We start from the raw sequence: 26568 nt of genomic DNA, 5'->3' as shown, positions 1-26568 counted from the left end.
TGAAAATATCTAATAATAAGTTATTCACAATTAAATAATATTATAAAAAATTTTCAAATTTGGCAATTGTTTTCATTCGTAACGATTATTCATTTACCTATTATTGATTTTCACAGTTGAGACGATATTAATTTTTATTACTCAGATCACTTCGTATTTTGATTTCTCAAATATTGAAGTAATAAGCACATTAAGTATTATAAGCTTGCAAACCAATCAATAAAATTATCAAATATAAATGAATAGAAATGAAAGATTAAGGCAGATTTAACGCACTATAAAAATAATAATATATTTATAAATTATAAATATAATTATCATTAGAATGTTTTTATCAAATAAATTATTTCAATTATTTGAAACACGCTATATCATCGTAATTTATATTTGTATTAATTTTAATTATTTATATTAATTTGCATACATTGGCATTAATCTACCTTAGCTCATTCATTTCAAAGCAATAGATCTGTGAGATATTACATTTGCTTGTACTATTCACAGATTCTTTACTTCAGTTCAAAATAATTTCAGACTCACCGATACGATGCAACAGCGGATTGTATTGTCATCACCACGTCGATCTGTAAAATACAAAACCGAAATTATAGCAGCGCTCAAGACAATTAATATAATCCCAGGCAATTATTTAATTCTACGGAGGTCGTGACGTCAATACTTCTACGGAAGATCTGGTCAATCGGACTTCATTACATATAGTTTGTACAAAATACAGCCAAAATGATAAATGGCAAAGCAGTTTATTTAATTAATTTTTTATTTAAAAAAAAAACTGTGTATTTGTCCGATTAATCGCGACTTCCCGAGAGTTAAAAGAAATAATTGCGCACGTCAATTTTTTCTTTATTCGCATATATCCAGTGTGGATATTAAATAAAATAATTATATAATTTCCGAAAAAATTTCTCAATTTTTTTTCAAACTTTTATAAAATTTTCTAAGTGAACACGTCTATAACTTTTCACATAAACATTACTATAATTTTTTTTTAATTATCCAAGTAAACGGAAACAGATGTGCTTAATTACGCGAACAAAAAATAATTTATAAATAATAAATTGGGTTTACCCTTGGGTTGCTCCGCTGTCACCAGATGCCTCCCCAGGCCGCCTCCTCCTCACAGCTTTCGTCGTTGCACACGCGCACAGCATACACTCGCGAAAACGCGGCTAATTACGCAGCATGTCGCGAAATCATGGCTAATTAAGCATCTCATCGCGAAAGTCGCGCACTATTCTAAACGGCATTCCCGAAATGAATAGCACGCGCCGCTGAATCTCGTGGAATACTCCAGAAATTTATAACGATCGACAACGTAACCGTCATGGATTCCCGTTGCACGAATCGTTCTCCGTTCGACGACTCGCGGCGCGGCGTCACTCTACACGCTCTCAATTCGGACCGACAGAATTAAATCCGCGACGAATTCAAAGTCCGAAGTACGTAACTTATCTAAGCATCGCGTCGTCGCGAGAAATGACTATCTTGTTTCTACGTATCGTCTCAACGGAGTACAGTCAATTTTTGCGTCGCCTGTATCGCCATGATCTATGTATGTATGCAATCGAATCGCGTGAAATCCGCTTCGAGAGATAATCACCATCGCTTGCGAGCAGTTAATCGTAAACGGGTAAACGACGCGGCGGCGCGGCGATGTGTGAAAATAAGTCAGGGGAGCAAATTTTGGTAATCCAAGTAAAAAATTCAAGTGGTGAATAATTGCATTTCACATACCGTATGCGGTATCGTCGCCAGCCGCTATCGCCTTCGAAAGGATAATGATGTGATGACCATAATTCATAAAGCCCGTGACCCATGATACGCAAAACGCACAATACGTCATTAGCGTTCATAGCGTTCATAGCGCCGGACCAATAAGCGTCCTTGTCTAAATCAATATGGCGACTTGCCACTGGATGCTCATTGGTTTAGCGATTTGCATTTTGCATATCATGGATGCTTAACTATGCATTATGTATCTTTCGTCGTGCCCTTTCCCGTTCGTTCGATGCGTAGATTGACAAACAATAGCGACAGGTAACAAAAACGGTACGCGAGAAACACGATTGTTCTCTGTAATTCTCTACGATTCGATCCACTTTATTAACTCATACGAGTCTCGAGACGAGGATCATTTGCCGAGACATGCTTCGCGCGATTCACTCGTTCAATGGCGTAGCGACCAGCGACGGAAATCGAAAATCATTGCGACATTCACGCGAGGTAATCGTCAGCGATCAGAGATGCTTAATCACGACGTGTAGATAAAATATGTGTAGGATCACTGAATTTTTTATACATCCTCCCCTCGCGTCGCGCATACACAAAGATCGTATGACGATCTGACCTACAGTTCGCACATTCGAGAACGTTTGAGAATTGCCGGAAAGTACAAGGACAACTTGCGTACTTCGCAGAAATGCGCGGCGTATACAGTTAACACCGAGCGTTAACATCAAAGCAGGAGAGCATACACGCATATAACACATCGTACCGAACGAAGATGAACATCGAGAACGTCGGAACGTTGCTAGAAGAGACACCAAAGACACACCGGCGGCAAGCAGTGGGGGCTGAGTGAGACTGTGTGCTGCGTAGCTCATCCCCACTACCACCTACCTACGCCGCCTACGTGTACAGGCGCTGCGCGCGCATCCCGCCCCACCACCTGCCCACTGCGTGGCTCGCGTGTCTACTGCGTAGCGATTCTAACGGCCGCTCCGTCGTACTACTCCGTTTTTGTTGTTAACTACGGTTCGGATTATCGTAAGATTTTGCGAATATGTTTGTGTGTACGAGCGTGTACGCATGCTGTTGACGGTATTCTCGATGCTAACTGTACGGGCAATTCCGCGAAACACAAGAGATACTACATACTACCGACAATGATTCTCGTTCTCTCTCCGCCATTTCTCTTACCTTCCCGATGTTAATTAGGCTTCAGAGCGTTGTATGATTTTTGTGTGATACGATGCATGATACGCGGGCGATCGTAATTAGTCGCGTTTTCGCGAGTGTGTGTGTGTGTGTGTGTGTGTGTGTGCAACGATGGACCTCTAACCTGAGAGGAGGAGGTGGCCTAGAACGAGGAGGCATCGGGTGACAGCGGGGCAACCATGAGGTGAATGATGTACTATTGCTCGTTATTTACCGATTTGTTATTCATATCTGTTCGAACACTAGCAATTATTTCTTGAAAAATTAATTGGCTGCTGCTTTAATTTCGATATATATATGTATTTTGCAGATCAACGTAGTTTACAACTCCGCTGTTGCGCATCGTACCGGTGAGTGACACAAATTTTATTTTAATTTGTGGCAGTGAATCTATGAGAGTTTAGATAAATATGCGTACAATCCTTACAATCGTATACGTCTATAAAATTATTAGTTTGACAATAATATAGAAAAGTGTAACGTCTCATAGATCATTGCCTCAAGTGGGCAAGCTAAAATTGATTAAATAATTCTATAATTAATGACAAATAGGTATGTGTAATTATAACGAAAGTGCTCTTTATCTTTATACGACAGTATTTGCCAGTTCTGATTCAATGAATGGAAAGCTCTATTGAGACCTTGATATTTTTTTATGATTTTTTAATTCTAATTAATCTTTCAGGTACGATATTTATTAAGTAATGTATACTATAATCCCAAGAGGGTACCCTGTACAAAAACTTATCGCGAAACTGATTCGAATGACACAATTGGGTGAGAAAAATAAAGACTGTGGGTAACCGAGATAGGTATCAGGTTGCTGCAGGATTTTTGCTTCTGGATTAAACTCGTGACATTAATGGGCGCGGCAGGACAATTCACCCCAATTAATCCCGACGTACGAGGGAGGAAGCGGATCTTATACGGGATCAACTAAGACCGGGAGCATCCTAATCTGCATCGGCAGATTGCTCTGAGAATTGACACCGAGAATTTTGCCTCCGCCCTTCGAAGCGGTAACATTTGACGTCTCATCTTGAATCAAACCCTCGGCCATCGTCTCCTTACAGCTTCTCCCGCGCCTTTTGCCACAAGACACAAACTCGATGCATATATTACGGCGTTTTAATTGGAAAGCATTCCCCGAGCACCTTGAGACCATGTAACAAAGTTACATCTTTTTTTAACAGATTTTACTTATATTTTATCATTATCTATCTAGTAGTATTACGACAATTTGTCATCGCTCTTACGAACATATCAAACTAATTACATACAAATGTTTAAATTCTTTCTTTCAAGTCATTGCTTTAAAATTTAAGGATACACGCAGAAAAAATATCAAATTCTATTGCTAAGGAAAGCATTTACTCAATTTGCATATTTTTCTTTTGGTGAGCAACGATTATCTTTAACAAAAAATATTTTCTTGATGTGTTTTAAAATATACTTATCACAAATTTTAAAGAAATTCATCATATAGTGAAAAAAAGAATGTATTTTTTCAAAGAATTTTATAAAATTAAAATTGAAGAAAAATCAGAATAATAAATAAATTAAATTTTAGTTTTAACTTAATATTCTTTATTGAAATTATAAATTACTAGGATTCAAAATATATTTTGAATAAATTTGATGCTTATAATAAACTTCTGATAGATTTGTGGACATAGGAACTTATGAAATATTTGAAATAAGTAATATTTACTTAATTCAAATGTATATCTTTTTCTATACGTACACAAATTTTATTTTAAGTAAATATTTCTTGTTTTAAGGAAATGATAAGTATATTTTAAGTATTACTGTTAAAAAATGTTTTTTGCAAAGATAATCATTACTTAAAAAAAGAAAAATTGAATAATTGCTTTTCTTGGTAAAAAAATGAATTTTCTGTGTGTAATAACGAGAAAAAATCGACTTATCAACCATGCAGGATTTATAATATAGTCAGTATAATACTATAAATAATTATAATCAGCACGGATGTTGACTGACTCCAATAAAAAAAGATGCACTATAGAATTGCAAATATATGGAAATACTTTCTCACACTTTTCAATGGTGCAACGAGAGAAAGAAAGAAAAAGAGACAGACTCATGCCGCTTAAATAACGTATTTAAAATGCGGAAAAGGATGCATTGTGAACGCCTCTATTGCAGACACGCACACGCACACACTTTTGCTCTCTTTATACTGTATTTACAGTCGTCAAAAGGCACATGCGATCCTTGCCTCGTCCTTTTGAATTTTCTGGGTTTTCCCGGATAAAAGAATGCGATTTTGATAAAAGAATAGAAAGGTGCTCGAGCGAAAGCATCCCCTTTTATCCGATCCAATGCGCCCAGGCATTCCAAACGTTTCGTTTAATTAGCACCCTGTGTTTTCTCGCAGCTCGTAAAGGGAAGGAACCGGCCGAGACGGTTGCACGTGGGACGACCGGTAGTCTCGTAGGGAGGAAAAAAAATTTCCGGCCGTTTCACGGTAATTAAAAACGCTGCAATAAAAAGGAGAAGGTTCTTTAATTCGTAATGGCATAGACCGCCCCGCTAAGACTAACATCCACGCTTCTCGTTCGTGCCGATCGACCGATCCCGTAACGCCACGCTACCAGATTACACGATTAATCGTTTAATTAATTATAATTGGCATAGGACATTGATTCGAGGCATCTGTTAATCGAGGTGCTGCCGCTTTTAATATATAACTTGGACGATTACCCAATCGGTATGCAATAAACTCGGCGATTGTATTTATGAGAATTGAAATAAAATGTAGTGCGTTATATAGAGTTATCGCTCTTCGTTTTTTTATTTTTTTTTTATTTTTTTTTTACGAAGCAAGAAGAAGCACTGGCAGCACACAAACGACAGTCATATAAATCTTACTTAGGGCTGTGGAATATACATGCGCTGCGGGTGGAGCAGTTATTCATAAGCAATGGACCATAAATTATACAATACAGTATTATGTCACTGAATTATTGAAAATATCAGTAAATATCGTATCGGGAATTTGCGTACCTCTTGCGTTATCAGACTTTTTATCAGTTTGAAGAGCCTGATTTACATTTGATCAAATATGAGGTTCGAAAATTTTTTAAGAAATAATTCTGACTGTCATACATGAGCGTATAACGTCTAATTTCGACATGGAACACGAGAATATCGAATGACACGTTGACAGCCGAGTTGGACGAGTATTAATCAGGTAGAGAAATGTCATTATGAGAAACGTTGTTCACGGGGCAATCTTGTAAAGCATTATTCTAACTAAACTGTCATAAACGGGAGGAAATGAAAAGAGCTGCTTAATAGCTTATGTATGCAAATTCCGCGTAGCAGATTGCGCCGAGTGCTCTCGAGTGAGAGAAATGGGCGGTAGTCGAGAAAGCAGTCGAAAGGGTGACTGTCGCTTGTACCCTCGAGAAGCTCTTCTTTGCGATATGAACCGAGCTCCACCGAGGAACAAGAGATCGACAGCGATCTTTGTTTGATATATTCAACGCGATAAATTTAATATTTTTACAAGTTTAGAACACTCCCTCTCTCTCTCTCTCTTAAATCGTCTCTCTAAAACTTTGAATTTCTCTTGCATTTGACGAAATGTAGGATCACTGCACTAATCAATGAACTTGAATCAGTCAATAAACAAATAAATGAAGCTTTATTATTACTCGAACTTAAAATGATTTTAAGTTTTTCATAATAATATAAAAAATACTTGATTAATATATTCCATTTTGCTTACACGAAAAGAACAATTTTACTGTAGTATTTAAAAATCTAGCTAGATACAAATCAGAAAATAATTTTATGCTAGACTATCAAAATATTTATGTAAGATGTTCAAGTATGATAATACTGCTGCAAAAAATTTCGACATTTTAGCAACCAGTTTAAACGTTTAATATTTATAAAATTTTTTAATGGTTCAACATAATTATTTTCAGATCTGCATTTTAGCAAGTGTATAGTAAATTTCTAAGTTACAAGTACATTTATTAAAGTAAGGAACATATTTTCTTTTGGTACTTAATATCATTAATTATATTTTTAAAATAAAAAAAATATTTTTATCATATTTTAATCAAATCTGTATAAAAATTATATCTAAAAATATCAGTTAATTTACAATTTATTATTTTAAAGTCTCAATATTTTAATATTTTCCTTCAACAGTCATGTACTAGCGATTGTTCGGCCACTCTATAGTACAGTGACCCTATTATAATTTTTTCAATACGCTGCAATAAAAACATCAAGACGTTAAACAATTATAAGATAGCATGTTACGCGTTACGCTTGTGAATCGTGCCATTATCGGAGGCTCGCGATCTAAATTCGAGGAGCATAATTAAAGCGGAGTCGGTGTCCCCCGCGGAATACCGAAGGAGGATCGCTCCTCGATCCGACTTCTTGATCCAATTATCGCGTTCGAATTATTCGAGCTTCCTTCCCGTTAAACTCCGATCCCACCGCATCGGTTTAAGTCAGTTTTATCTTAAACAATTCCATTTGCATAGCAAATAATCAAACAATTTTCTTTGACATTTAAATTAGGGAAAGAATAACAGGTCGCGCAAAGTTGCTACGCCGTCTATAATTTTCGAGAGCGTCAACTAACCGAGTGTAATTCGTCATTTACATTTTGGCTGCCCGAGAAAAATCGACGGGATACGTCGATAGAGACGACGTTATTCGGTTTAGATTTCTACTTGCTTTTCTAATTTCGCGCGGAGTAGATTCGAGTTCAGAGTTCACTGGAGATATTTGGAAAGGCGCATCAAATTCAGGCTGGATTTAGTGAAGAAAGTAGAACTCTCTCGTAATTTCGATACAATTGAATGTTGATCCGGCGGTTGAGTGGGCATTCTTATGTATGAAATTCACGTGCAACGCCGACGGAAAATATCGATGCGAGCTTCTGACCAGCCATCATATATAGATATTATTGTTATTGCACTTCTTGAAACGTCAGTGGTCGTGGGGTGGTGGCGTGTGCGTGTGAGCGGGGGTGCGCGTTTTCAGGCGAAGGGTGAACGCGGACGAGCGCGGCTCGGCAGGGTCGAGGCGTCATTATGCAAAGGAGATGGTCAGCTCGGTAATCCCGGACCATCCCGATGGCCGGAGGTTGTCGCATTCGGTACATCTTGCGGAATTGTTTCTGCAAGATTGTCCGCGAGCAATGGACGGGCTCCGAGCCAGTCGCGCATCAAAGTCTGATGGATGTTCGGCTTTATTGAAAAGAATATCGTACATCTCTTAGGCAAGGTCGTGCCGTCTGGACCACCTCCGTAGGCAGAGTTGTGCGATACGAAACGTACAGTTGGCGGTAGGCGTTCAATTTAGAAGAGCGATTTTAGAAGAAAAAGAAATTGACAAATACGTTATGCAAGAGCCGCACGTGCAATGCGTCAGGCCGCGCCGTACCACATCGTGTTACAAGCGTTCATAGTCGCGTATTATTTTCGGTCGGAGCTCTCCGACTTAACTTAAGACGTATACGGTCGTAAAGGAGCCTCTACGGTGTCGCTTACGAGGGTCGCTTTTCTCTCCCGTCTTCTTCGCCGGCGCGTTATTCGGAGTACGGACGAGCGTACTTGGAGATCGGTGCATCCGTGTGTATGTATCGCGAGTCGTATCCGAGATGTGGATGAATCATTTATCGAGTCCATAACCCGACGTACCAGCCAGCCGACCGGTCAGTTTTATGCCGGCGCAGTAGAATTTGATCAAACTTCGTTTTGCGGCCACTCGGGGAGCAATAAGTGACCGACTCGCCCCTAAAACTACGGCCCCGGAGGTCTCGTACCGCGCATCGGAGTACCCTCCTTCCTGCCAGCCTCCTCTGATCCCATTTCGGAACCTAAATGATCCCCGCCGCTCTCGAATCGTGTCATAATTACTGAAATACAAAATGTCACGTACGCAAGATTAATAATCGATCATCTGGCAATATAATTCTGCAATGTATCTAATAATATAAGTACATTGAGAAAAAAAATTAATAAAAATTTTAATAAACGTTTGTTTGAATATATACTTGCAATGAAATATCTACTTACGATACATAAATATTTATTCAATAAAAAAATGATAATTAAATTAAATTACTGATTCTTGTTGTACTAAATAAATATTTATTTACTCTCTGAATCGGTGAAATCTTACTGATTTACAGTACTATTTTTTTTTAACTGTGATTGTCAGATTATTCACTGTCTTTCAGCAAATAAGTATATTACACTGATTCCGATTTAGAGAGTACATTTAGTAATTATCTCATTACATGTATTCAAACGAATATTTATTAAAATTTGGTAATTTTTTTTTTCAAGGTATTCATAATGCATATATATTCTTGTGTGTATGTATATAAAAAAAAATCGTATAAAAGATTCATATTGTATACGGGAATGGTCATAAAGCAACACGGCATATAACGTTTTAATTTGTTTAAGTTGTGGAATATAAGACAAAACCAGGGGGTCGTGCGTTTTCTTATATGCGGACTTAGATGCCCCCACGACGTCATGTATATAAAAATACTATAAAAACTTTCTTCCTCATAATTCGGGCCTTCGCTCCCGCTTTACGGATCTTAGCGCGCTGAGCGATATATCTGAATTACCAACTTGCACTTTTTGGTCGCTCGGTCCGATTTCTCTTTCTCTCTCTCTCTCTCCCTTTTTTTATTAGATTTTTTTAACTGTAAATATTATGCAATTTTAATTTCAAAACGCAAACTGCCCATGCTCGTTTTTCCGCTGTAAATACGTTCACTTTTCTTCGCCGTGAAGAGCTTGAAGAAACCGTGTCATGAATCAAAGACGATTCTTCCACCGCGCGCAGGTAAGAGGTCAGGAGGGTAACATGGCTGACACTCGGAATAGGTAATTACGTACGTGAGTTATTGAGAAATTGTACGGGAACCTGCAATTAATAACGCGAAAAGTGATTCTTGGACGCGCGTTACAGCGCGCGTTCGAGATAAATGAACTCGACGCAGACGCGCGGCCGCGATCGGGAGGGAAGAAAGTCAAGCCGATCTCCCATACGCCGCTCGTACGAAGAAGCCCGCGCTGTCGGCCTCGCGCAAACTCATAAATCTCGGAGCAAATAATTGACCGGCCTACGCTCCGACGAGTCGGATCGGCTGGTGTTGATTTAGCGGCGTTTCGCTCGGCGCAGGTCGATCTGTTCATCCAGTCGAATTTATTCACCATCTATTACTTATCCGCGATTTGCTATCGCGACGGAAAATTAGATCGCTTTAAAAGTGTCGAGACACTTGATTATTTTCCGCACGAGAGACGGAGGGGGGAAGATGGGTGCATCGCGAGAGACTAACGCCCGAGAGACGCAAGCAAAACTAAAAGTAACTAAAAGTATTCTCGGAAAACGGTAGCCACAAAGACAACGGGTTCCGCCGCCGCCGCCGCCTCCGTGGTCGCCGTCGTCGTCCTCGTGCAGATTTTTCAAGGTACGAACAGACACTTCTCTCGTGTTTCTGAGAAACGATGACGGACAGCCAGAGCGGAGACCGCACCGGTCTCGTGGTTCGCGCCTCGCCACGAGAGACCAGAGACGAGAGAGCGCGCACGTTCTCTTTAGTCTTTCTTTTATTTTGTATTTTTTCGAAATCACCAGTGTCCGAAGCTCTCGCGGTGTTCGAGTGCGCGAATATCATCTCTGGAACGCTAGACCGGTAGATTCGCCTTTTTGTCGCTTCTTTTCTCTCTACCTCTGTCGCATTCATATTTTGCGCCTTTTATTTCTCCCCCAGGGGAAACTGCATGTAAGCCACGTCGAGCCGAGTTTGTACATGAGACGTATTCTTTTCTTACGATATGTAATCGTAACATGCAGTAGTTTAATGAGTAAGAAGCGATTGTGCAATTAGCAACTAGCACCGTTGCTATTGACGTGATGAACTTGAACGGTATTAAGATAATGAACGTGATACCGAGATAAAAACGGTATTTCGTCTTTACCAGCTTCGGTGGAGGGTGAGAGGCCACGTTACATCGTACAAACTCGCTTGCGCATAAGCCAGCGGCAACTTTACGATCCTATATACCAACGAGTTTATTTTTTTATTACGTATAACCTGTACCAACGTCCCATATCTCCACGCGTCATATTACCTTACCTAGTACGTCTTCCTTGGTTCTGTATCTCGCATCGAAAATTTCAATATATTCGCGCCGCTTTCGTCGTACGCGCGTCATGCGTCGTGAATCTTCCGCGCGTGCAATTGCCAATGTTAGAATAAACGTACTATATTGGTTACGTTAAAATCGGAATGGCTATACGTGTCGTCAGTAAAAGTCGTGAAAAGCTCGAAGATCGAATTCGCGATCGTGGCAACGACATATTTCGCAATTGTCCGGCGTAATGTGCAATCTTGTTTCGTCACCCGGTACACGCAAGGATCTCGAACGAGCCGTTGTTCTTGACTCGCTGACATAGATGTCAGAGACGATATCATCGTCTGCCGCGGTCTCGAGTTACCTCCGTGTGTTACCGGGTCGTTAGAGCTACGTTTCATCACAAACACAAACCGGATCCTCCCTCCGTTCTTATCCGCGTCCTATCTGCCGAATTTTCTTCTAGTCTAGGAGGAGAGAATTAATATCATCCGGACTCGCAGCGGCAAGTCGCCGGTGACTCTTTGCGGCTCGCTGTGGTCGTAGTTTAAAACATTTTCAACATTATCAGCCTAACGCATCAATTCTTGTACCGCAAGCTGCTCAATGCGTCTTTTAAACGGTCGCGTTTGAGAAGAGATTCTTCCCGCTAGGTATCCCAGCGCGAATTCGCGGGAAAGCGCGGCAAGTGCACGTGCATCGACGAACATCGCGCGTCATTATCAAGATTATCGAGCTAATGATCGGCCGGTCATCCCACTTGTTTATGATCGCGTTTCGCTCGCGTTCTTGCCTCTGTAATTAATTTAAACCGCGCGTGTTTCTGTCCGTTTCCTTTCACTCGGCCGAACGATGTGCGAGCGAAATACAAACCGCTGATCAGCTCTTCGTGACGTACGACGATGTGCCAACCCGCTCTTAGTTTCGACCTTCGTCTTGCTCTCGACTATGATATATTTTCTAAAAATCGTCCCCTTTCTACGAGGAGAGAAAGATTTAGAGTCGAGAGATTGGCGCAGATAGGGTGTAACGAGTTCCTTGACAAAGCAAGTTTCCGCTCAAAGTAATGTATATGAGGGCGCGCACGCCCAACGCTCGAGAGCGAGAGTCTTAAAGGATATTTTTCTGCCACAAAGTTGCGTTAGCCAGCTTACTGGCAAGTCCTTTCGCGCAAATCCGAGCGCTGAGCATTAACCTAAAGTCTCTCGCCGCGGCTTAAACAGCGCATTAGGCCCGCGAGAACAAGAGGCATTAGAGAAAACTTAATTCCGCGCGAAAGTCCACTTCCTCGCCTCTGCGAATTCCCAAGCGTCTTGCGATTTCACCATTACACCCTGATCGTCGTAATATGTGTACGTTGCGCGAATCGCGAGCGGCCGGTGGCGAGATCAGTCGACCTTGCGCTCGCGTCGTACGCGTGCATCGCTATACATATCTCACGCGTAATTTCGCGTGTTACCGGATCCTTGCCGCTTACTCGACCGTTCCGTACGTTCACCTCTCACGGAGAAGTCGCCTTTGTTTATTATATAAGACGCACTTTCGAAAGTATCGCTGGGATTAAGGGAATAGTGCACTTACTAAGGGTCTCCGTCTAATCTAGTAATGCGGTACGCCTGGGGAGCGGCGAAGGGAGCAGGCAGGGTCCAGGCATGCCGCGGAAGGAGCTTCATTACGGTATCACTCCGATGGGAGTCATTGTGTCACATCCTCCTTACCTTCTTGCTTAGTCATACTTGTAACTTTCCTGCCGCGTTATCCGAGTTCCGTACCTTTTTCCCTTCCCCTCTTCCCCACGCTTCTCGACATTTTGTCTTTTCGGAAAAGACACGGGATATAAAGACACGCGTTTCTCGATCCGGGCACAAAAATTGAAAGTTGTTATATTGCCTCTCCGTATGTTCTTTTTCCGCCGAGGGACAGGGGAGAGGAGGAGGAGGAGGAGGGGAAAGCGAGAGCGTTAGAGCTCGCTCGAGATAAGATTCGCGAGAGGAAAGCGGCGATGGTGGCGGGCGGTGTATATCGAGCGGTATTACTTAAATCACGGTACCTTCCCACACGCGGATGCGTGGCAACGTAACTCAGCCGAGGTACGAACGAAAGAACGAACGAACGGACGGACGGACGGACGGACGGACGGATTCAGTCAGTGAGCGAAGCCAAGGCGAACCCGAGCCGCCCCTGTAATCACAATTGAAGGCTATTTTCTCACCGCTCTGATGATGCGCTCTGATGATGCCTACCTCGCATATAACCTCATAGGATCATCTCCATGGCGAAACATAGAGCCGGGTTTAGTCTTTGCCGCGCGGCGGTGGTCGTAGTGGTCGTGAGCAGAAAATAAGTATAGAAGATGATGGACGCTCGTAGTAATTCCCTCTAATAATTGAAATGTACCCGCGCGCCGGGCCGCTTGGCCGGGCCAGTTTGCGGTGCATGCGTACGCCGCGCCGCGCCGCGCCGCGCCGCGCCGTACCCGGGCTTGATGCATAATTGCGTATCGCCATCAAGTCGAAAACTAATCTCGATTTCGTCCGCGCGCGGAACGAAACGACGATTCCTACTTCTCCTCTACCGGGAGTGTCGACCGGTTGCCGCGCAGATTGCCGCTTCGGACAACTCGTTTACGCGCGGCCGCCTACAAGATATCGGCCCGTTAATCGCGCGCCCTTTCAACGAGGCCAAAACGAAACGAAACGCGGAAGAGAGGTGACATGGGACTGTACGCGATAGGCGGAACGATAGCGTAGAAGAGTCCGAGCCGATAGGGGTGACGTGCAGAACGGCGCGGCGGCGGGTAGGTGGGTCGGTCCCGCCAATATGCCGTCGTCCATACATCACGTCGGAGCGACCCGACAAACTGGGGAAACCTGACCAGAAATATGATGTCATTTATATGGTAATACATCGGAATCCCGTCATTTAGATACTTCGATGATTAATGCCTCCGACAAGACAGAGCCAGCTGCTCCCTTCTCCTCCCCCTTTTCCTATATCGCGCCCGCTATTTCCTCGACTTCTAGCTGTTTTCGCTCAAATTCGGACACGCCACTCCCTCCCCCCAAAGTTACCAGCGCGCTGGCTGAATTTATGTCACTCGTCGTTGCGCCGCGATTCGCCGAGATATATACGTATGTATACTATACGACACGACAGTTTTTTTTTTGAAAGATATCGTTATCGAAAAGAAAATCTCCCTCTTCCTCTCCACGCGATTACGTTTCTCTTAATTTGCGAAACGGTGTCGATTAAAGTCAAAGATGCTGGACGTAAAGTATCGAGGATTCATTTAGTCCAAAGACTAAATATAGCGGAGTGTCGAGGAAAGTGACGAAATAGGAGACTCGGTGATCAATCACGCCGCGGGAGTTGGCGTGCCTCGCGTCGCGGATGCTACGGTACGCTACATCCCCGCCCGCTTGTACCGTTCAAAGGCACGAATCGACTCTTAAGCTCCGACAACACCCTTCTTATGGATCGAACAAGCCCTTACGACCTACAACCTCTCCCCGTTCTTTTGCCATCCCGTGGACTGACATCCCGGATACCGGTAACTCATTGGTATTCCCGAGAGGTGTCTCACCCCTGCGAAACCTTGCGAAAAGTGTGAACTTAATAAGGAAAGCCTTCGTGAATCTGACCATTTTTCTAATAAATAAGGGTCTTACGTGGAACGATTCGCATCGTCGTGTGCGATATTAACGGATAGGAACGCGCGAGATATTTATGGCTTTGTTGCAACGGAGACGGATGAAATACCGGAAACATTCTGGAAATACTCGGGTGTAACAATTAAAAATTGATGAAATAGTCAAGGACGTATCTCGTAGAAATACATGCTCTTTCGGTTGCTCTGAAAAATTCTCGCCGAAGCGAGACAGAACCCCCACGACCCCGCGATCTCACTCTCGATATTCGTGGTTTGTCACCAATATCGGAGACGTTGCAGCGCTTCGCGCCGCGGCACAGAAAGATGACAAGCGCTGAACTTAGTAGGTAATTGTGCGGTCAGGACCCTTCTTGCGGCGTAATGAAGGAGTCGTCAACGAGGCCTATCTACACTCAATTAGCGTGATTACACGTTCCCCCCTTTCATCGCCCGGAATACCCCGCTGCGACACCACCGCCGTGCTGGAAAGGCTGGGGTGTAATTGCGTGACACGCAGTAGTACGGAAGCACGAACCGTGTTTCCGAGATTGAGCGTTGTAAAAGCGCCTCCATTACGATCACTTCACACCCTCGCCTAACGAAGACATTTTTGATAGCTTAATTAAGGAATTTGGATCTCGTTCATCTAGAGAATTGAGTGAATCGTTTTGTCTTGTAAGATGTACAACAAAAATGTATAGACATTTTATTTATTTTTTTTCTGTTAAATAATGAAATGAGCGATCAGAAATGATAAAGTTTAAAAGAAGCTCATACTTAAAAATTGTTGCATAAGGTAAATCTCGTAATTTTCGACACATTAATCTCCTATATTAAAAAAAAGAAAATTTGACAACTTGCGAGATTATAATTAATTCAAATTTTATAATTTTTAATTTAACGTTATAATTTGAATTTAACATTTAGAATTTCGAGTCAACTTTGTAGTGTTTTGCTACTGAACTTGAGACTATACCTTTCTCCAACCTCCAGCCTTGCCTGCCACCGCACGGCTTCAAGTTGTACCGATGAACTTGATTGCTCTCTTATTCGTCGGTACAGCAGATTTCATTTAATCCAAAGACAGACAGACAGATGGATAATGATAAATCATGTGTGACATTTAAATGATTCGGCCCACCTACAAAAGTATTGCATTACTCGACGAATATTAAACAGGAATTTTTATTATTAATTATAGCATCTTGAAAATTTTACGGAAAACGTTACTTTATTTGTGTATAAAAACAAATAGATTGTTTATCCATATTTTATTGGATTATGATGTATTAATAAAGAAATGAGCGCGACCTTAGTCGTCGTTTGAAAGTGCTTTAACTAGTTAAGTACATTTGCAATTACGTGTACATCACATGTATCGATAATGGAACAAATGCATTTTTTCGTTTTTTTTTCTCAATAAAATTAGTGCGACAACGATATTGTAACACGGTTCCCTTCCGAACGACGTCCTATGGTCACGCGAAACTACTGATTAAGACTCGCGTAAATCCCATTAGGGTCTAATGCCTAATGTGTAATATGTGCTATATTTATCTGGGGGTTCTTGGCGTAGGAGCTCGAGCTTGATGCTATAGCGAGACACATGGTAGAGACAATTTGTAGATGACATATACTATCATGTACGTTCAATATGTCCTACATGAAACACGCCCGTGCGTCATAATCATCTTTATATTATCTCACGTAATTATCTCCTCAATATTACTGAGGTAAAATAAATTTATCTTTTCGTACAAATTATATATATTTTTAATATAATAGGGAATTTCTCCGATGATGCGCGAGAAACGTTTGAGAACATAGTAATATTGCGATAATAGAATAGAATAAAATTAAATAATGAAATTGCAATAAGAATTTTAAAGACTACGACTGACTTCTTGAATAGTACGACCAAGATCTATATATGGACAGTTGCGAATGAATATTGCGTTTGATATCGATGATATATACATAGGTATGCGTCATTTATAGAAGCTCCTCATAAATATTCGCCACTTTACAGCGCGGAGAGAAGCGCGGTAAAGGAGCGCCCGAGCAGAATATCGCTCGGAAAATATGAAATGGTCCTTTAAGACTGTTACTGCCAGGATCAGAACATTCAGGAGCAGATGGGGAGTTGTTCGCTTGCTCCTTATAACGCGTAACATCGGTCGAGGAGTTTAAAAAGCTATTTCACGGCGGCAGGGTGCATCTGTTTTGAAAATCTCGCGATTTTAAGAGACACGGGGGAAGACTCCGGAGGGGTTAAGGGGAAGAGAGACTCGACTTGTCAGCCGTTTTGAGGGTTCGCGCATCCCCGAATCTCCTCGATGTCGCACCCTAAAAAAAATCATTGGCTATGCCAGGAGTCCTTGTTACAGCAGCGAGACAGACTTTGTACTTTGCGGAATCGGCTGTCAATCCCAACTGCCAAGATCGACCGCAAAAAGTTTTGCGGTCATACATGTATCGCGTCTTGTCAACAGTTAAGCCGATACGAGATTAATGTAAAAAAACTTTTTTTTACACTTTTTTTAGATTATTAGAAAAAGATAAATCTATTGAAACGAATTGGACATCGTGTTTGAGTTAAAAAATGGAACTATAAGTTAATTAACTAACTTTTTTTCATATTCTGTCTCTCCAAAATTAATATTAAACATTATATTTAAGACACGCGATAATTTCTTTAAAAAAAAAATTAATTTTTGTAAACTTTACACTATCCTGTACATGTCACAGGAAGCGTCTGAAGCACTGAATATTCTGAATGACTCCGTAGGAAACAGGAATATATTAAATTAAATACGGGCGTAGAGATGCGCTTATGAAGCCCATAAGGGAGGCCTAATGCTTACACGCGGATTCAGATTAGGTTGAAGAATTATGAAGCGAGTTAAATCAGCGGCGAGATTAGATCGGTAGGTACTGTTATCTACCACGCTCTCCGTCGCTCCCTCCAGTTATTTGCTACATTAAGATAAGAATTCTCTGGCTAGCATCGAATTTGCGCTGACTTATAAGCGCGCTCGAAGGACAGAAGTACGCGCGGGTCTCACATATTATTACAAATAATTCTAAACAAGAGTACACCCCGAGTACATCGCGTCACAAGAAATTTATAATTCACTAATACAACGAATACTATTTTACGCAATACACGCGATCTTCCAACGCGTTTCTCGACGAATGAATGCAATCGCACTTGAAAATACGATATATCCGTAAGAAAAGGACGTAGGTCCGTCGATCGATGAAAAGTAGACAGCGTTACAGTGCATTTTATCGAAGGAAGGGTCAGTTGACCGTTCGAGCGTCCGAGCGTAAAGGTATTCGAAGCTCAACAGCCAGCTCCGAAACGTTACCGGGGGGGAAAATCCTCCAAGGGGTGCTCCGGTATAGCACACCGGGTGCGGAAGAAAAGACCCTTCCGGCCTTTCCAAGATCGCGCAGGGTGCGACACCTCATTTCCTTATCTTTAACAGGCCGTTACTTCTCCGTGCTTCGTTTCTTGACGCTCTTTTATCTGTATACCCGCGGGAAAACGCTTCTACTCTCCTACGCGCAATTGACATATACGCCGCGTCTGGTAAAAGGAACTAATTAGCAAAATTATACTAATCGTAGGGCTGAACGCGCAAATGCAACATGTATTTATTCTTTTTTATTATTATAATTCTTCAAGACGTATCTCGTTGCAAAATGATAGATTTTTATCTCGAGTCTTCTGGAATATACAATTAGAATCACATCACGCGCGATCGTAAAACGACGGATGATCGAACGGTGAAGGCGTATCTGTAAGTTACTATACTGGAAAGCAAAAATCATCAGTCAGGCCGAAGATCTCCGGAGGGTGATGTCCGTCTGGTGTCGGCCCGCCGCCGGCCAATAACACCCGATTCACCCTCACCGAGTCACACACCCTGGAATCCAAAGTCGTCGCACCCTGTGAAAAATGATCTTCCCTAAATTGCTCGCTTACATGATAAATATACTACTCTCGGCGTACATATTGCCTTGTACGTAAGAAGCGTGTCGCGCCGATACACCATTTGTACTACATTTAAAAATGTTACTTTGATCTTACGTTATTTTTCTAACGTACGAACTGCATGTAATAAAAATTAAAATTAATGAGCGTCTTTTCAAGAGAACTTTAATCATTCATTGGCACTGCTCATCGTATTTAAATGTATTTTTCGCGTCAACAAAAAATAACTGCGATTGATCTCTGAATTTGATTCGCTCAATTGATATGCAAGTGTACATAATATGTCTCTGGCGCGCTTGTTGTTATTCCGATATATCACCGGAGAGAGAGATGCCGAGTCGTAGAATACCGTTACGCCACCCTCGATACTGTTACCCCGAGAAAGATCTCTGATCACTGTTCCGATCTCGGACGCTTTAACAGAGACGTAAGGAACTGCAGCGGGCGACGGACGCGCAGGTATAATATAATATATTACCGGACGCACCGCGCGCCGTTACCCTGCGCACACTCTGAAACGGGTAGTCGTGTGCTCGTGCTCGTAAAAATGGAGATCGCAGAGCAGATGAACGAGGCGGTAACGGATTCTTCTATCACCGTATCGTCTCGCGCCGCATCGTTCCGACCAAACTATTTTACGACACTCGTAGAGAGAGAGTTGTACCTTTTTCCTCCCCCGCGCCCCCGTGTTCCCGCGGCGTGGGTCGGATGAAACGCATGCAGAAGCGACGAGGGAGAGATGTGCGTCTCGAGTAATATTTTTACGACTTTTCGTAGCATTTCAGATTTTCTCTAAATTATATATACCTACGACTCTCGTGACCCGCGAATCCCGCTGCAATATTTTCCGATACGGGATACGAGTGCGAGTAATGCCCAATAAGCGTGATACTACAGAACGCGGTAGCAATAATTTTAATATATAGCAATCGGGCCCGCGTGGTACAAAGCATCACCATCGTGCGGTTTTGCGGCTGGACGGTCCGATGCGCGGCGTAACGAGGAAATGGCGCAATTTTCAACTACACACCAACAAACCTAATGTGTATTATGTGCGTATATAAGCAAGAGCCGTGAACGGATCGCGATGCGAGACCGTGTATATGCCATTGTGCCCGGGTAATTCTCGATATCCTGCTGTGGAGCGGGGTTCGCGGGGATCGCGGGCATCGTGGAGGGAGGCGCGGGGGAATCGTAGATCGATCGGGCATACCAATCATTGCCGTAATACCCGCCGACCCGCGGCATCGATGACACCTCCGCTATCCTCCTCTCTTTCTTCCCCTCGACTCGCGCGCGAGGTGCGCATGCTTCGCTTCCCTTCTTTCCTTCCCTTCCCTTATCTCGAGTACGAAACTTGTACTCGAGACGACTCGAGCTCGACGACGGGGTCAGCGGAGCATTCACGAAAAAAAATCGTCGTCGGGATCACCGCAAGAATAACGAGATCACAGCCGGCAGTTATCTTATAAGCGAAAGCTCGTCTTGCGGAACGTCCCGTACGCGAAGCGTAATGTACCAATGTCCCTGACGTTTGAGAACTTTTTTTTTTCATTTATACGCACGATTGAAAATCGTGTCAAGTCGGTTTTCGTCTCTCTCTCTCTCTCTCTTTCTAAGCTGATGGCTTAGAGATTCCGCGGAGAAAATATATCTATGCCTCGCTCGAATCGGTTTTGTATCTTTTCTCCCCTTCTTCCCCATCGCCGCTGTTTTCTTCCGACGTTGCGTTAGTTACGACTCGAGCTTCCGTACCCCCACAGAAATAATAATTTAACAATTATCTCCACGATCTCCGCGTGGTCGACCGACGAGCTTGTTTTCGTTCATTTTCCGCGTGAGAGATATACAAAAAAAAAAGAAAAGAGAAAAAAAAATGTCGGCGACAGAACTTGATAAATCGCCTACGTGTCGACGATTAAATTGCAATGATACATACAGAGTACACATTTTGAATAGCGAGAGGTACACATCTCGCGAGCGTAAAATCCCGAAAGTGTAAAACTAATAAAGTTAGGGGAATTTAGGATTTAGCAAACGCTGGCAACGGTAGATACGCGAGTCCTTTCTACAACGTATTCAGCATCTTGTCTCGATGCGACTGAGAGGGTGGCACCGACGTTCGTTAACGCGTTTCCAGCGGTCTGGCACCGATCGGTGTGGGTGCGGTCGTATACCTACTCCCTGTCTCTTCGTTCCCATTTCAATCTCCAATACCATTCATGCGTTTTGATGTAACCACCTCGGTGACGACGTAGACGTGGACGTGCGGTTGCGCACGCACACGCATGTAAGCGCACGCACGCACGCACGCACGCACGCTCACGCATCGCGTACAAGCTCATAAACAAAACGAGCGCGTTTTATTGGAATGTCAAAGCGGAATATTGGTATTCTTCGCGAGGACTCCCCAAAATATGTACGTCCGCGAGTTGCATGCTAATGACCGATGCGGGAACTCGCCGTGGCGAGTATCGGGCCTCTCCTCTCCTCGCATCCGGTTGTCAGCGCGAGTCGTTAGATCGCCGGCGCCATGGCGGCTTGATAGCCGCCTGGAAAAATTCACCTTTCCATTCTAACTTTAGCTTTCTCTCTCTCTCTCTCTCTTTCTTTTTCTCCTTTTGTTCTCCTTCGAGTATTCGGACAAGGAAATTATTTCTTGGAATCGAGTCGACCTAAATATCGCGCCACTGGTCACAGGTAGACATACAAATCGGACTCTGATTCGGTGACTCTGATTTTATTCGTTCTTAATAATCGCGATGTACATATAAATGGCTCGACAATGCTTGTCAATTTTGGCTATCATTTTTTTACGGTTGAACCGTGGTGCCGTGCTGTGCGATCGAAGCCACCTCTGACGCAACTTACATAACGAACGAGGCAACTCCTTTTGCAACTTACGTTGATGCGCGTGGCAGTTGACGACTGGATGACGCTCCGATGCATCGTACACCGTATTAAAATTAATGAAACCTAGACAGATATAATAAGACTGTCGTAATACGATTCGATCGGGACGTTGGTCTAATAGCTGCTACGCGTTCCGACTATTCGTCCACCGTGCATAAATTGCCGCGTGCAGTTTCCCCGGTCTCGGGGGAACTTTCCAGAGAAACCATTTTATCATAAATATCGGCACCCTCGACTGCAGACAAAACCTGCCGTATTGCCGTGCATCACGTGATCGTACGATCAGTATGACAAATTTACGTGACAGATATACGTGATAAAACCGAGAGAATCGAATTTCTCAATCAACAGAAACATAAATTGACTTTCGTAAACGACAAATTTTGCTTTAACGCATGATCGCCGGAATTAACGTGGTTGTCTCGAAAAGCAGAAGAGAGACGCGGTAAGATCGATATATTACGACGCGATAAGCATCGTGCAACGCGACGATAACGATCTTAGGTCACGGTCCTGCAGCCGCCGTTTACGTTATGTCGATCCTGCGAACCGACCATTCGCGCGATAACGATCTCCGTGTTTCTTTGGCACAGGTGGTGAATCTTCTCTCTTCCTCTCCGAGGAAGAGATGTCCCGTGTCTCGCCGAGTCTTTCCTAAACGCAACTGTTTACAACCGACGGATCGTTAATCGCAAAATGAGAGTTATTAGAGCAATCACGCAAGTATTCGCCGCTCGTCGGGGTTGGCCGTTGCGACGGCGCGCGGCGACGGAAATCACGGGTGCGCGAAAACAAACCGCCTCCTAGGTTTGATTAAGATATTAGGGGGTCAGCGGAGGATCCGAGACCGCTCTCTCTCTCTCTCCCTCTCCCCCCTGACTCGAATCGGTATGTATTAGCGACGGCGATACTTAACGTAATTGTCGTAACCCGATCCCGTATGGTAATGAACGTAGGCGAGAGCGGGTTAGACGCTAGAGCGAGAGAATGTTTAACCTGCTCGCGCCGGGGACGCGTATTGTTATTTTAATGGGCATTATTTGATTTTAAAGTTCAGTGAATGCCAGTGTGTTCTTGAAGGGGGATGTGATTGCCTCGCCGATAGGGTCCCGGACCCTGTTATTTCCTTTCCCCGAGCCCCATTTTCCACCGCTGCGCGGTACGGCTGCTGCCCTTGCCCGCGCTTGTCAATCTACGCCACGGCACGCCTGAAAGTCCAAAAATTGCCATGTTCTCTCGGACGTGCGCAAGAATGCAGGGCTATCGCGTGGAAGGAAATGCGCTTCGAAAGAACGATTCTTTACCCCCGATCGAAATTCTTACGTCGTTGCTGCGAAAAGACGAGCTAGACTCCCCCTACCTTCCTCCCAAAAGATCACTTCTTTCCGCTGGCGTTCTTAATAATAAACCTTAACGAGTACATTTTCAACATGCAGCTTTGTTTTGAACAGGCCTTCCGATACGAAGAAGTATTTTCTTATGTCTCGCAAGATTTTTCAAGCGAATAAATATTGCAAAAATACTTGAAAAGAATGAGTAGATTGTACGTGGCCGCTCCTTCCTCTAAATTAGCGACGGACTAGGAAAGGTCTGCGGGATCGTGGCCCCGTATACCGGTTGATTTGCTACAAGGGGGATGAAATAGACGGAAGCGAAGGGGGATCGAACCACTAAACTCGCGTCCAGTAAATAGAATCTAATCAACTCCAGTTGCGGCCAATCGGTCAGATTTCCAGTCCAAAGTAGAGTCTTGGAGAGAGATGACCTCCTTGAATATCTTTTTCAAAGACAAGGCACGGGATAGCGTTAGACGCGTCACGTCGGTCGATGAAATACGCGTGTAACCGACGGTGACGGAACGTCGCGCGTCGTCGTGGCGTTAAAAAGGGAAAAAAAAGGTAATATCTCGACAAGAATGTGCACGCAGCCTGCGTCGTGGAAGGAGCAACGCGGAGGACGAGGAGATTACTCCGGCCTGAACGAAGACGGCAAGGCATAATTAAGTAGCGCGACACGGAGGGTGCCGGGACGGTGCAACTACGAGTGCTCTTTTTTTCCTGAGGCACTAGGGCGGGCGGTTTTTTTCCTTTAATGTTAAAAAAGTTACGTTAATATGTGTGCGTGGTGCTGACGGTAGGAGAAAGCAATTTGTTTCGCTAATCTTTCTCGACGACGGACGTAATTGAAACCCCGACGCAATTATGAATCGCGGGACAGGGGGACGAAGCCCCGCTTCTTTTATTTTTAATACGACGCCTAACGTAATTCAGAAACGATCGGTCTAATTCTATCCATCGGTAATCTTGTTCGCTATCGATAAAATCGTCGCTTGTAGCTCTTGAATTGTCTGATGAGTAGAGAATGCTGAATAGAAACATTTCTGTTTCTATTAAGAAATTGAGCCATTAAGTATCGCCAATTACATCAGCTTATGTCAATGATATTTATATATCACATTATCGATTATACAATAATAAGATATGCTTTAAAAATATATAAACAGTAAAGATCGTAAATTTTTAAGAAAGTAAATTTAGATATAGAAAAGGGCAAAAGATTCATTAAGTGAAAACCGATGGCGAAATGAGCTTAGCCATTACGAGGCGCGACGGCGGAAGCGGTGAGAGGAGCCGCCTCGAAATATTTCACAGAGACTTATCTCGCGGGAGTTGTCGCCTATCGGCCAACTTTTTAACTCTATTTATTTCGCACCGCGGTGCGAAGATTCATTCGGTTGTTATTATTTATTACCACCGTGCCGCGGTGGCGGCAGCGGCGGTAGCGAGAGCGGCGCGCGCGAGTCTTTCCAACCGAGAGAGGGTGGCGAGCAATAATCGCCAACAATAAACGCGAATCGCACTTGATTATTATGATTGTCCAACTCCTTTCTGTAGCACCCTCAAATAACTTCGTTTCTCGTTAGTAGCCAGGCGCTCCCCTTATGCCGTGGCGAGCGGAGGGAGAATTTGGCACGAGAGGCGAAGACGGGCGGGAAGGTCGTCGGGGAAAGACGGAAGGAGGACAGACAGGGAGAGAGATCAGCGCGTTTCCGTTTGCGAGACGGTAAAGTCGGGAGGGTGAATGACAGCGGTGCAATTTGAAAAATTACGGGAGCCGCATATACGCTTGCGTGTACGTTAACCCTCGTATACCTCCCACGGATATCAGCCAGGGTGCCCCGTGGGCAAATATCCCGCGACAGTGTCGGGATACATATCTCCGCTCTCTTATACTCTACCCGTAAGCGTTCTTCGTGCGTTCGTTAAGTGGAAAGGATTTTTTTCGCGCGAATAAATAGGTTTCAATGATGAAAAATTTCTTTCTTTCTTTGATACGCATGTATTCGGAAATTTTATGCATTTTGACTGAGCGGCAATTAGAAATTAGCGCTCTCCACTCTAAAATGACACGAGTCACAATCGACGCATTCTATTTCTCGACACGAACGACGCTCGCTCGCTCGCTCGCTCGCTCGTTGGTTTTATGTGGCGCGATATTATCTCTTCCCGTCTAGTGGCAATCAGTAAGCCGCTACTAACTGGCGCAACACGCGTAACCGCTTAGAGGACACGTGCATCGTCCTCGCGCGCTCGATCTCTTCGCTCTTCACTCTTCGAAGGGCCCGATCGTAATCTTTCTGTCTCAGGTACGCGCGCGTTCGCTACGTGTTGGTCGGAAATTCTCGATTACACGGAGGCGGTGGTGGGCCAGTTTATTACGAACACGTGGGAGGACTTGGCGCGCACGTAACACCGTAGGTAATACGTGTACACCCGAAACGGAGGCGGTCGGCGGTAACGCCATAAGATAGGGTCTCATTATTGTCGGTACAGTGTTCCTAAATTGCCGCCCCGAGCCGTGGTAGACGACCCGGGAGCGGAGCGCGCGACTAACTAACGGTGGACCAATTAACTTTCAATTAGAGAATGGAGATAACTCTTATCGCGTCCGCGGGCCCGCGGGGGTGCGACGGCTTTTAATGGGGCCCTTCTTTACCCGACGGCCGACGTTTATGCGTCCGCGCTGATACATTGTCCCGGAAAGGGTTAGATACGGATCGTTATGTACGTAAAAGCGATATTATCCGATTGAAGGAACGGGCGATTAACCGGCGCGGCGAGTTAATGCTCGCGGGCTCCGCCGTATTCCGTACTTTGTACTCCGCTTCGTTCAAGCAGAGTTTGCGCCAATTATCCCCGCGAACGCGACTGTTCCGATAACGCTCGGAGACGCTTATCGTCTATATCCGCGCAATTATCGCCAATTTGACAGAATGGATACACGGACGCGCGAAACGGCGCGCGACGCCAGATTCTCCGTTTTCCCGCAGACACGTTTCGCAATACTCGCGCGCGCCGTTTTTCTTCTATTGAGAAAGCGATTAATCAAGAGGATTAGCTCAGACACTCGCGATGAGCGTTACGTTCGTTTGGATAAACGCAACGGCGTACGAGCCATCGAAGAGGCAACGGGCGCGGAACATCCATATGTATAATATGATTATGAGAACGGAGTTATCACCGAGAGGCTCCCGGGTAGGAACACAGCCCGCAGTCAAGTTCATATTTGTGCATTACGCTCACGTGCAACGATACAATAAGGAATCCTTCGTATCGGGGATGCATGTTAAGTACGCAGCGAACTCGTCGTATCTAGCAATGCCGATGCGTCGTCGTTTTCCCCCCGTGCCTAGGCTTCGATCGTCTCTCGAACCTGTCGGATCCTTGTCGCTCGAACCTAGGAGCGGCGAACAACCGTCTATCATTTTCTCCAAAGCGATTTCTAAATAGACGATTCAAAGTTCCTAAACGCAATTTGCGATACAAATTTACTCTCTACGAATCTTCGTATACATACACTGAGAACAAAAATCGTTACCTTGACTAATTTTT

The 26568-nt window shown here is 43.7% G+C and overlaps 1 protein-coding gene and 1 long non-coding RNA gene across 7 annotated transcripts in view; one reads left to right on the top strand and one right to left on the bottom strand.

Moving 5' to 3' along the window:
• The window catches only part of LOC120357526, a 42430-nt gene extending 39535 nt beyond the window's left edge, over window positions 1-2895 (bottom strand). Inside the window, exons 1-2 of the long non-coding RNA XR_005574523.1 lie at window positions 1090-2895; window positions 541-584 (exon numbers count right to left, since the gene is read on the bottom strand). This is a non-coding gene — a long non-coding RNA (uncharacterized LOC120357526). The remainder of the gene's footprint in view (window positions 1-540; window positions 585-1089) is intronic.
• Window positions 1-26568, top strand: part of LOC105200380 (protein trachealess) — an 83297-nt gene that overhangs the window by 35023 nt on the left and 21706 nt on the right. For 2 of the 6 annotated variants that reach the window (XM_039448121.1, XM_039448120.1), the window contains one exon: window positions 3269-3308. The exons of 3 other annotated variants lie outside the window; for them this stretch is intronic. In XM_039448121.1, the coding sequence (XP_039304055.1) occupies window positions 3269-3308 (40 nt within the window). Of the gene's footprint in view, window positions 1-2899; window positions 3143-3268; window positions 3309-26568 lie in introns of those variants that run through there. One more of the 6 variants, XM_039448122.1, reaches the window with a different exon arrangement.

The sequence above is a fragment of the Solenopsis invicta genome, chromosome 4, assembly GCF_016802725.1.
Source record: "Solenopsis invicta isolate M01_SB chromosome 4, UNIL_Sinv_3.0, whole genome shotgun sequence".
Classification (NCBI taxonomy): domain Eukaryota; kingdom Metazoa; phylum Arthropoda; class Insecta; order Hymenoptera; family Formicidae; genus Solenopsis; species Solenopsis invicta.
Note: the sequence above shows the minus strand (reverse complement) of the source record. Positions and strands in the feature narration are given on the sequence as shown.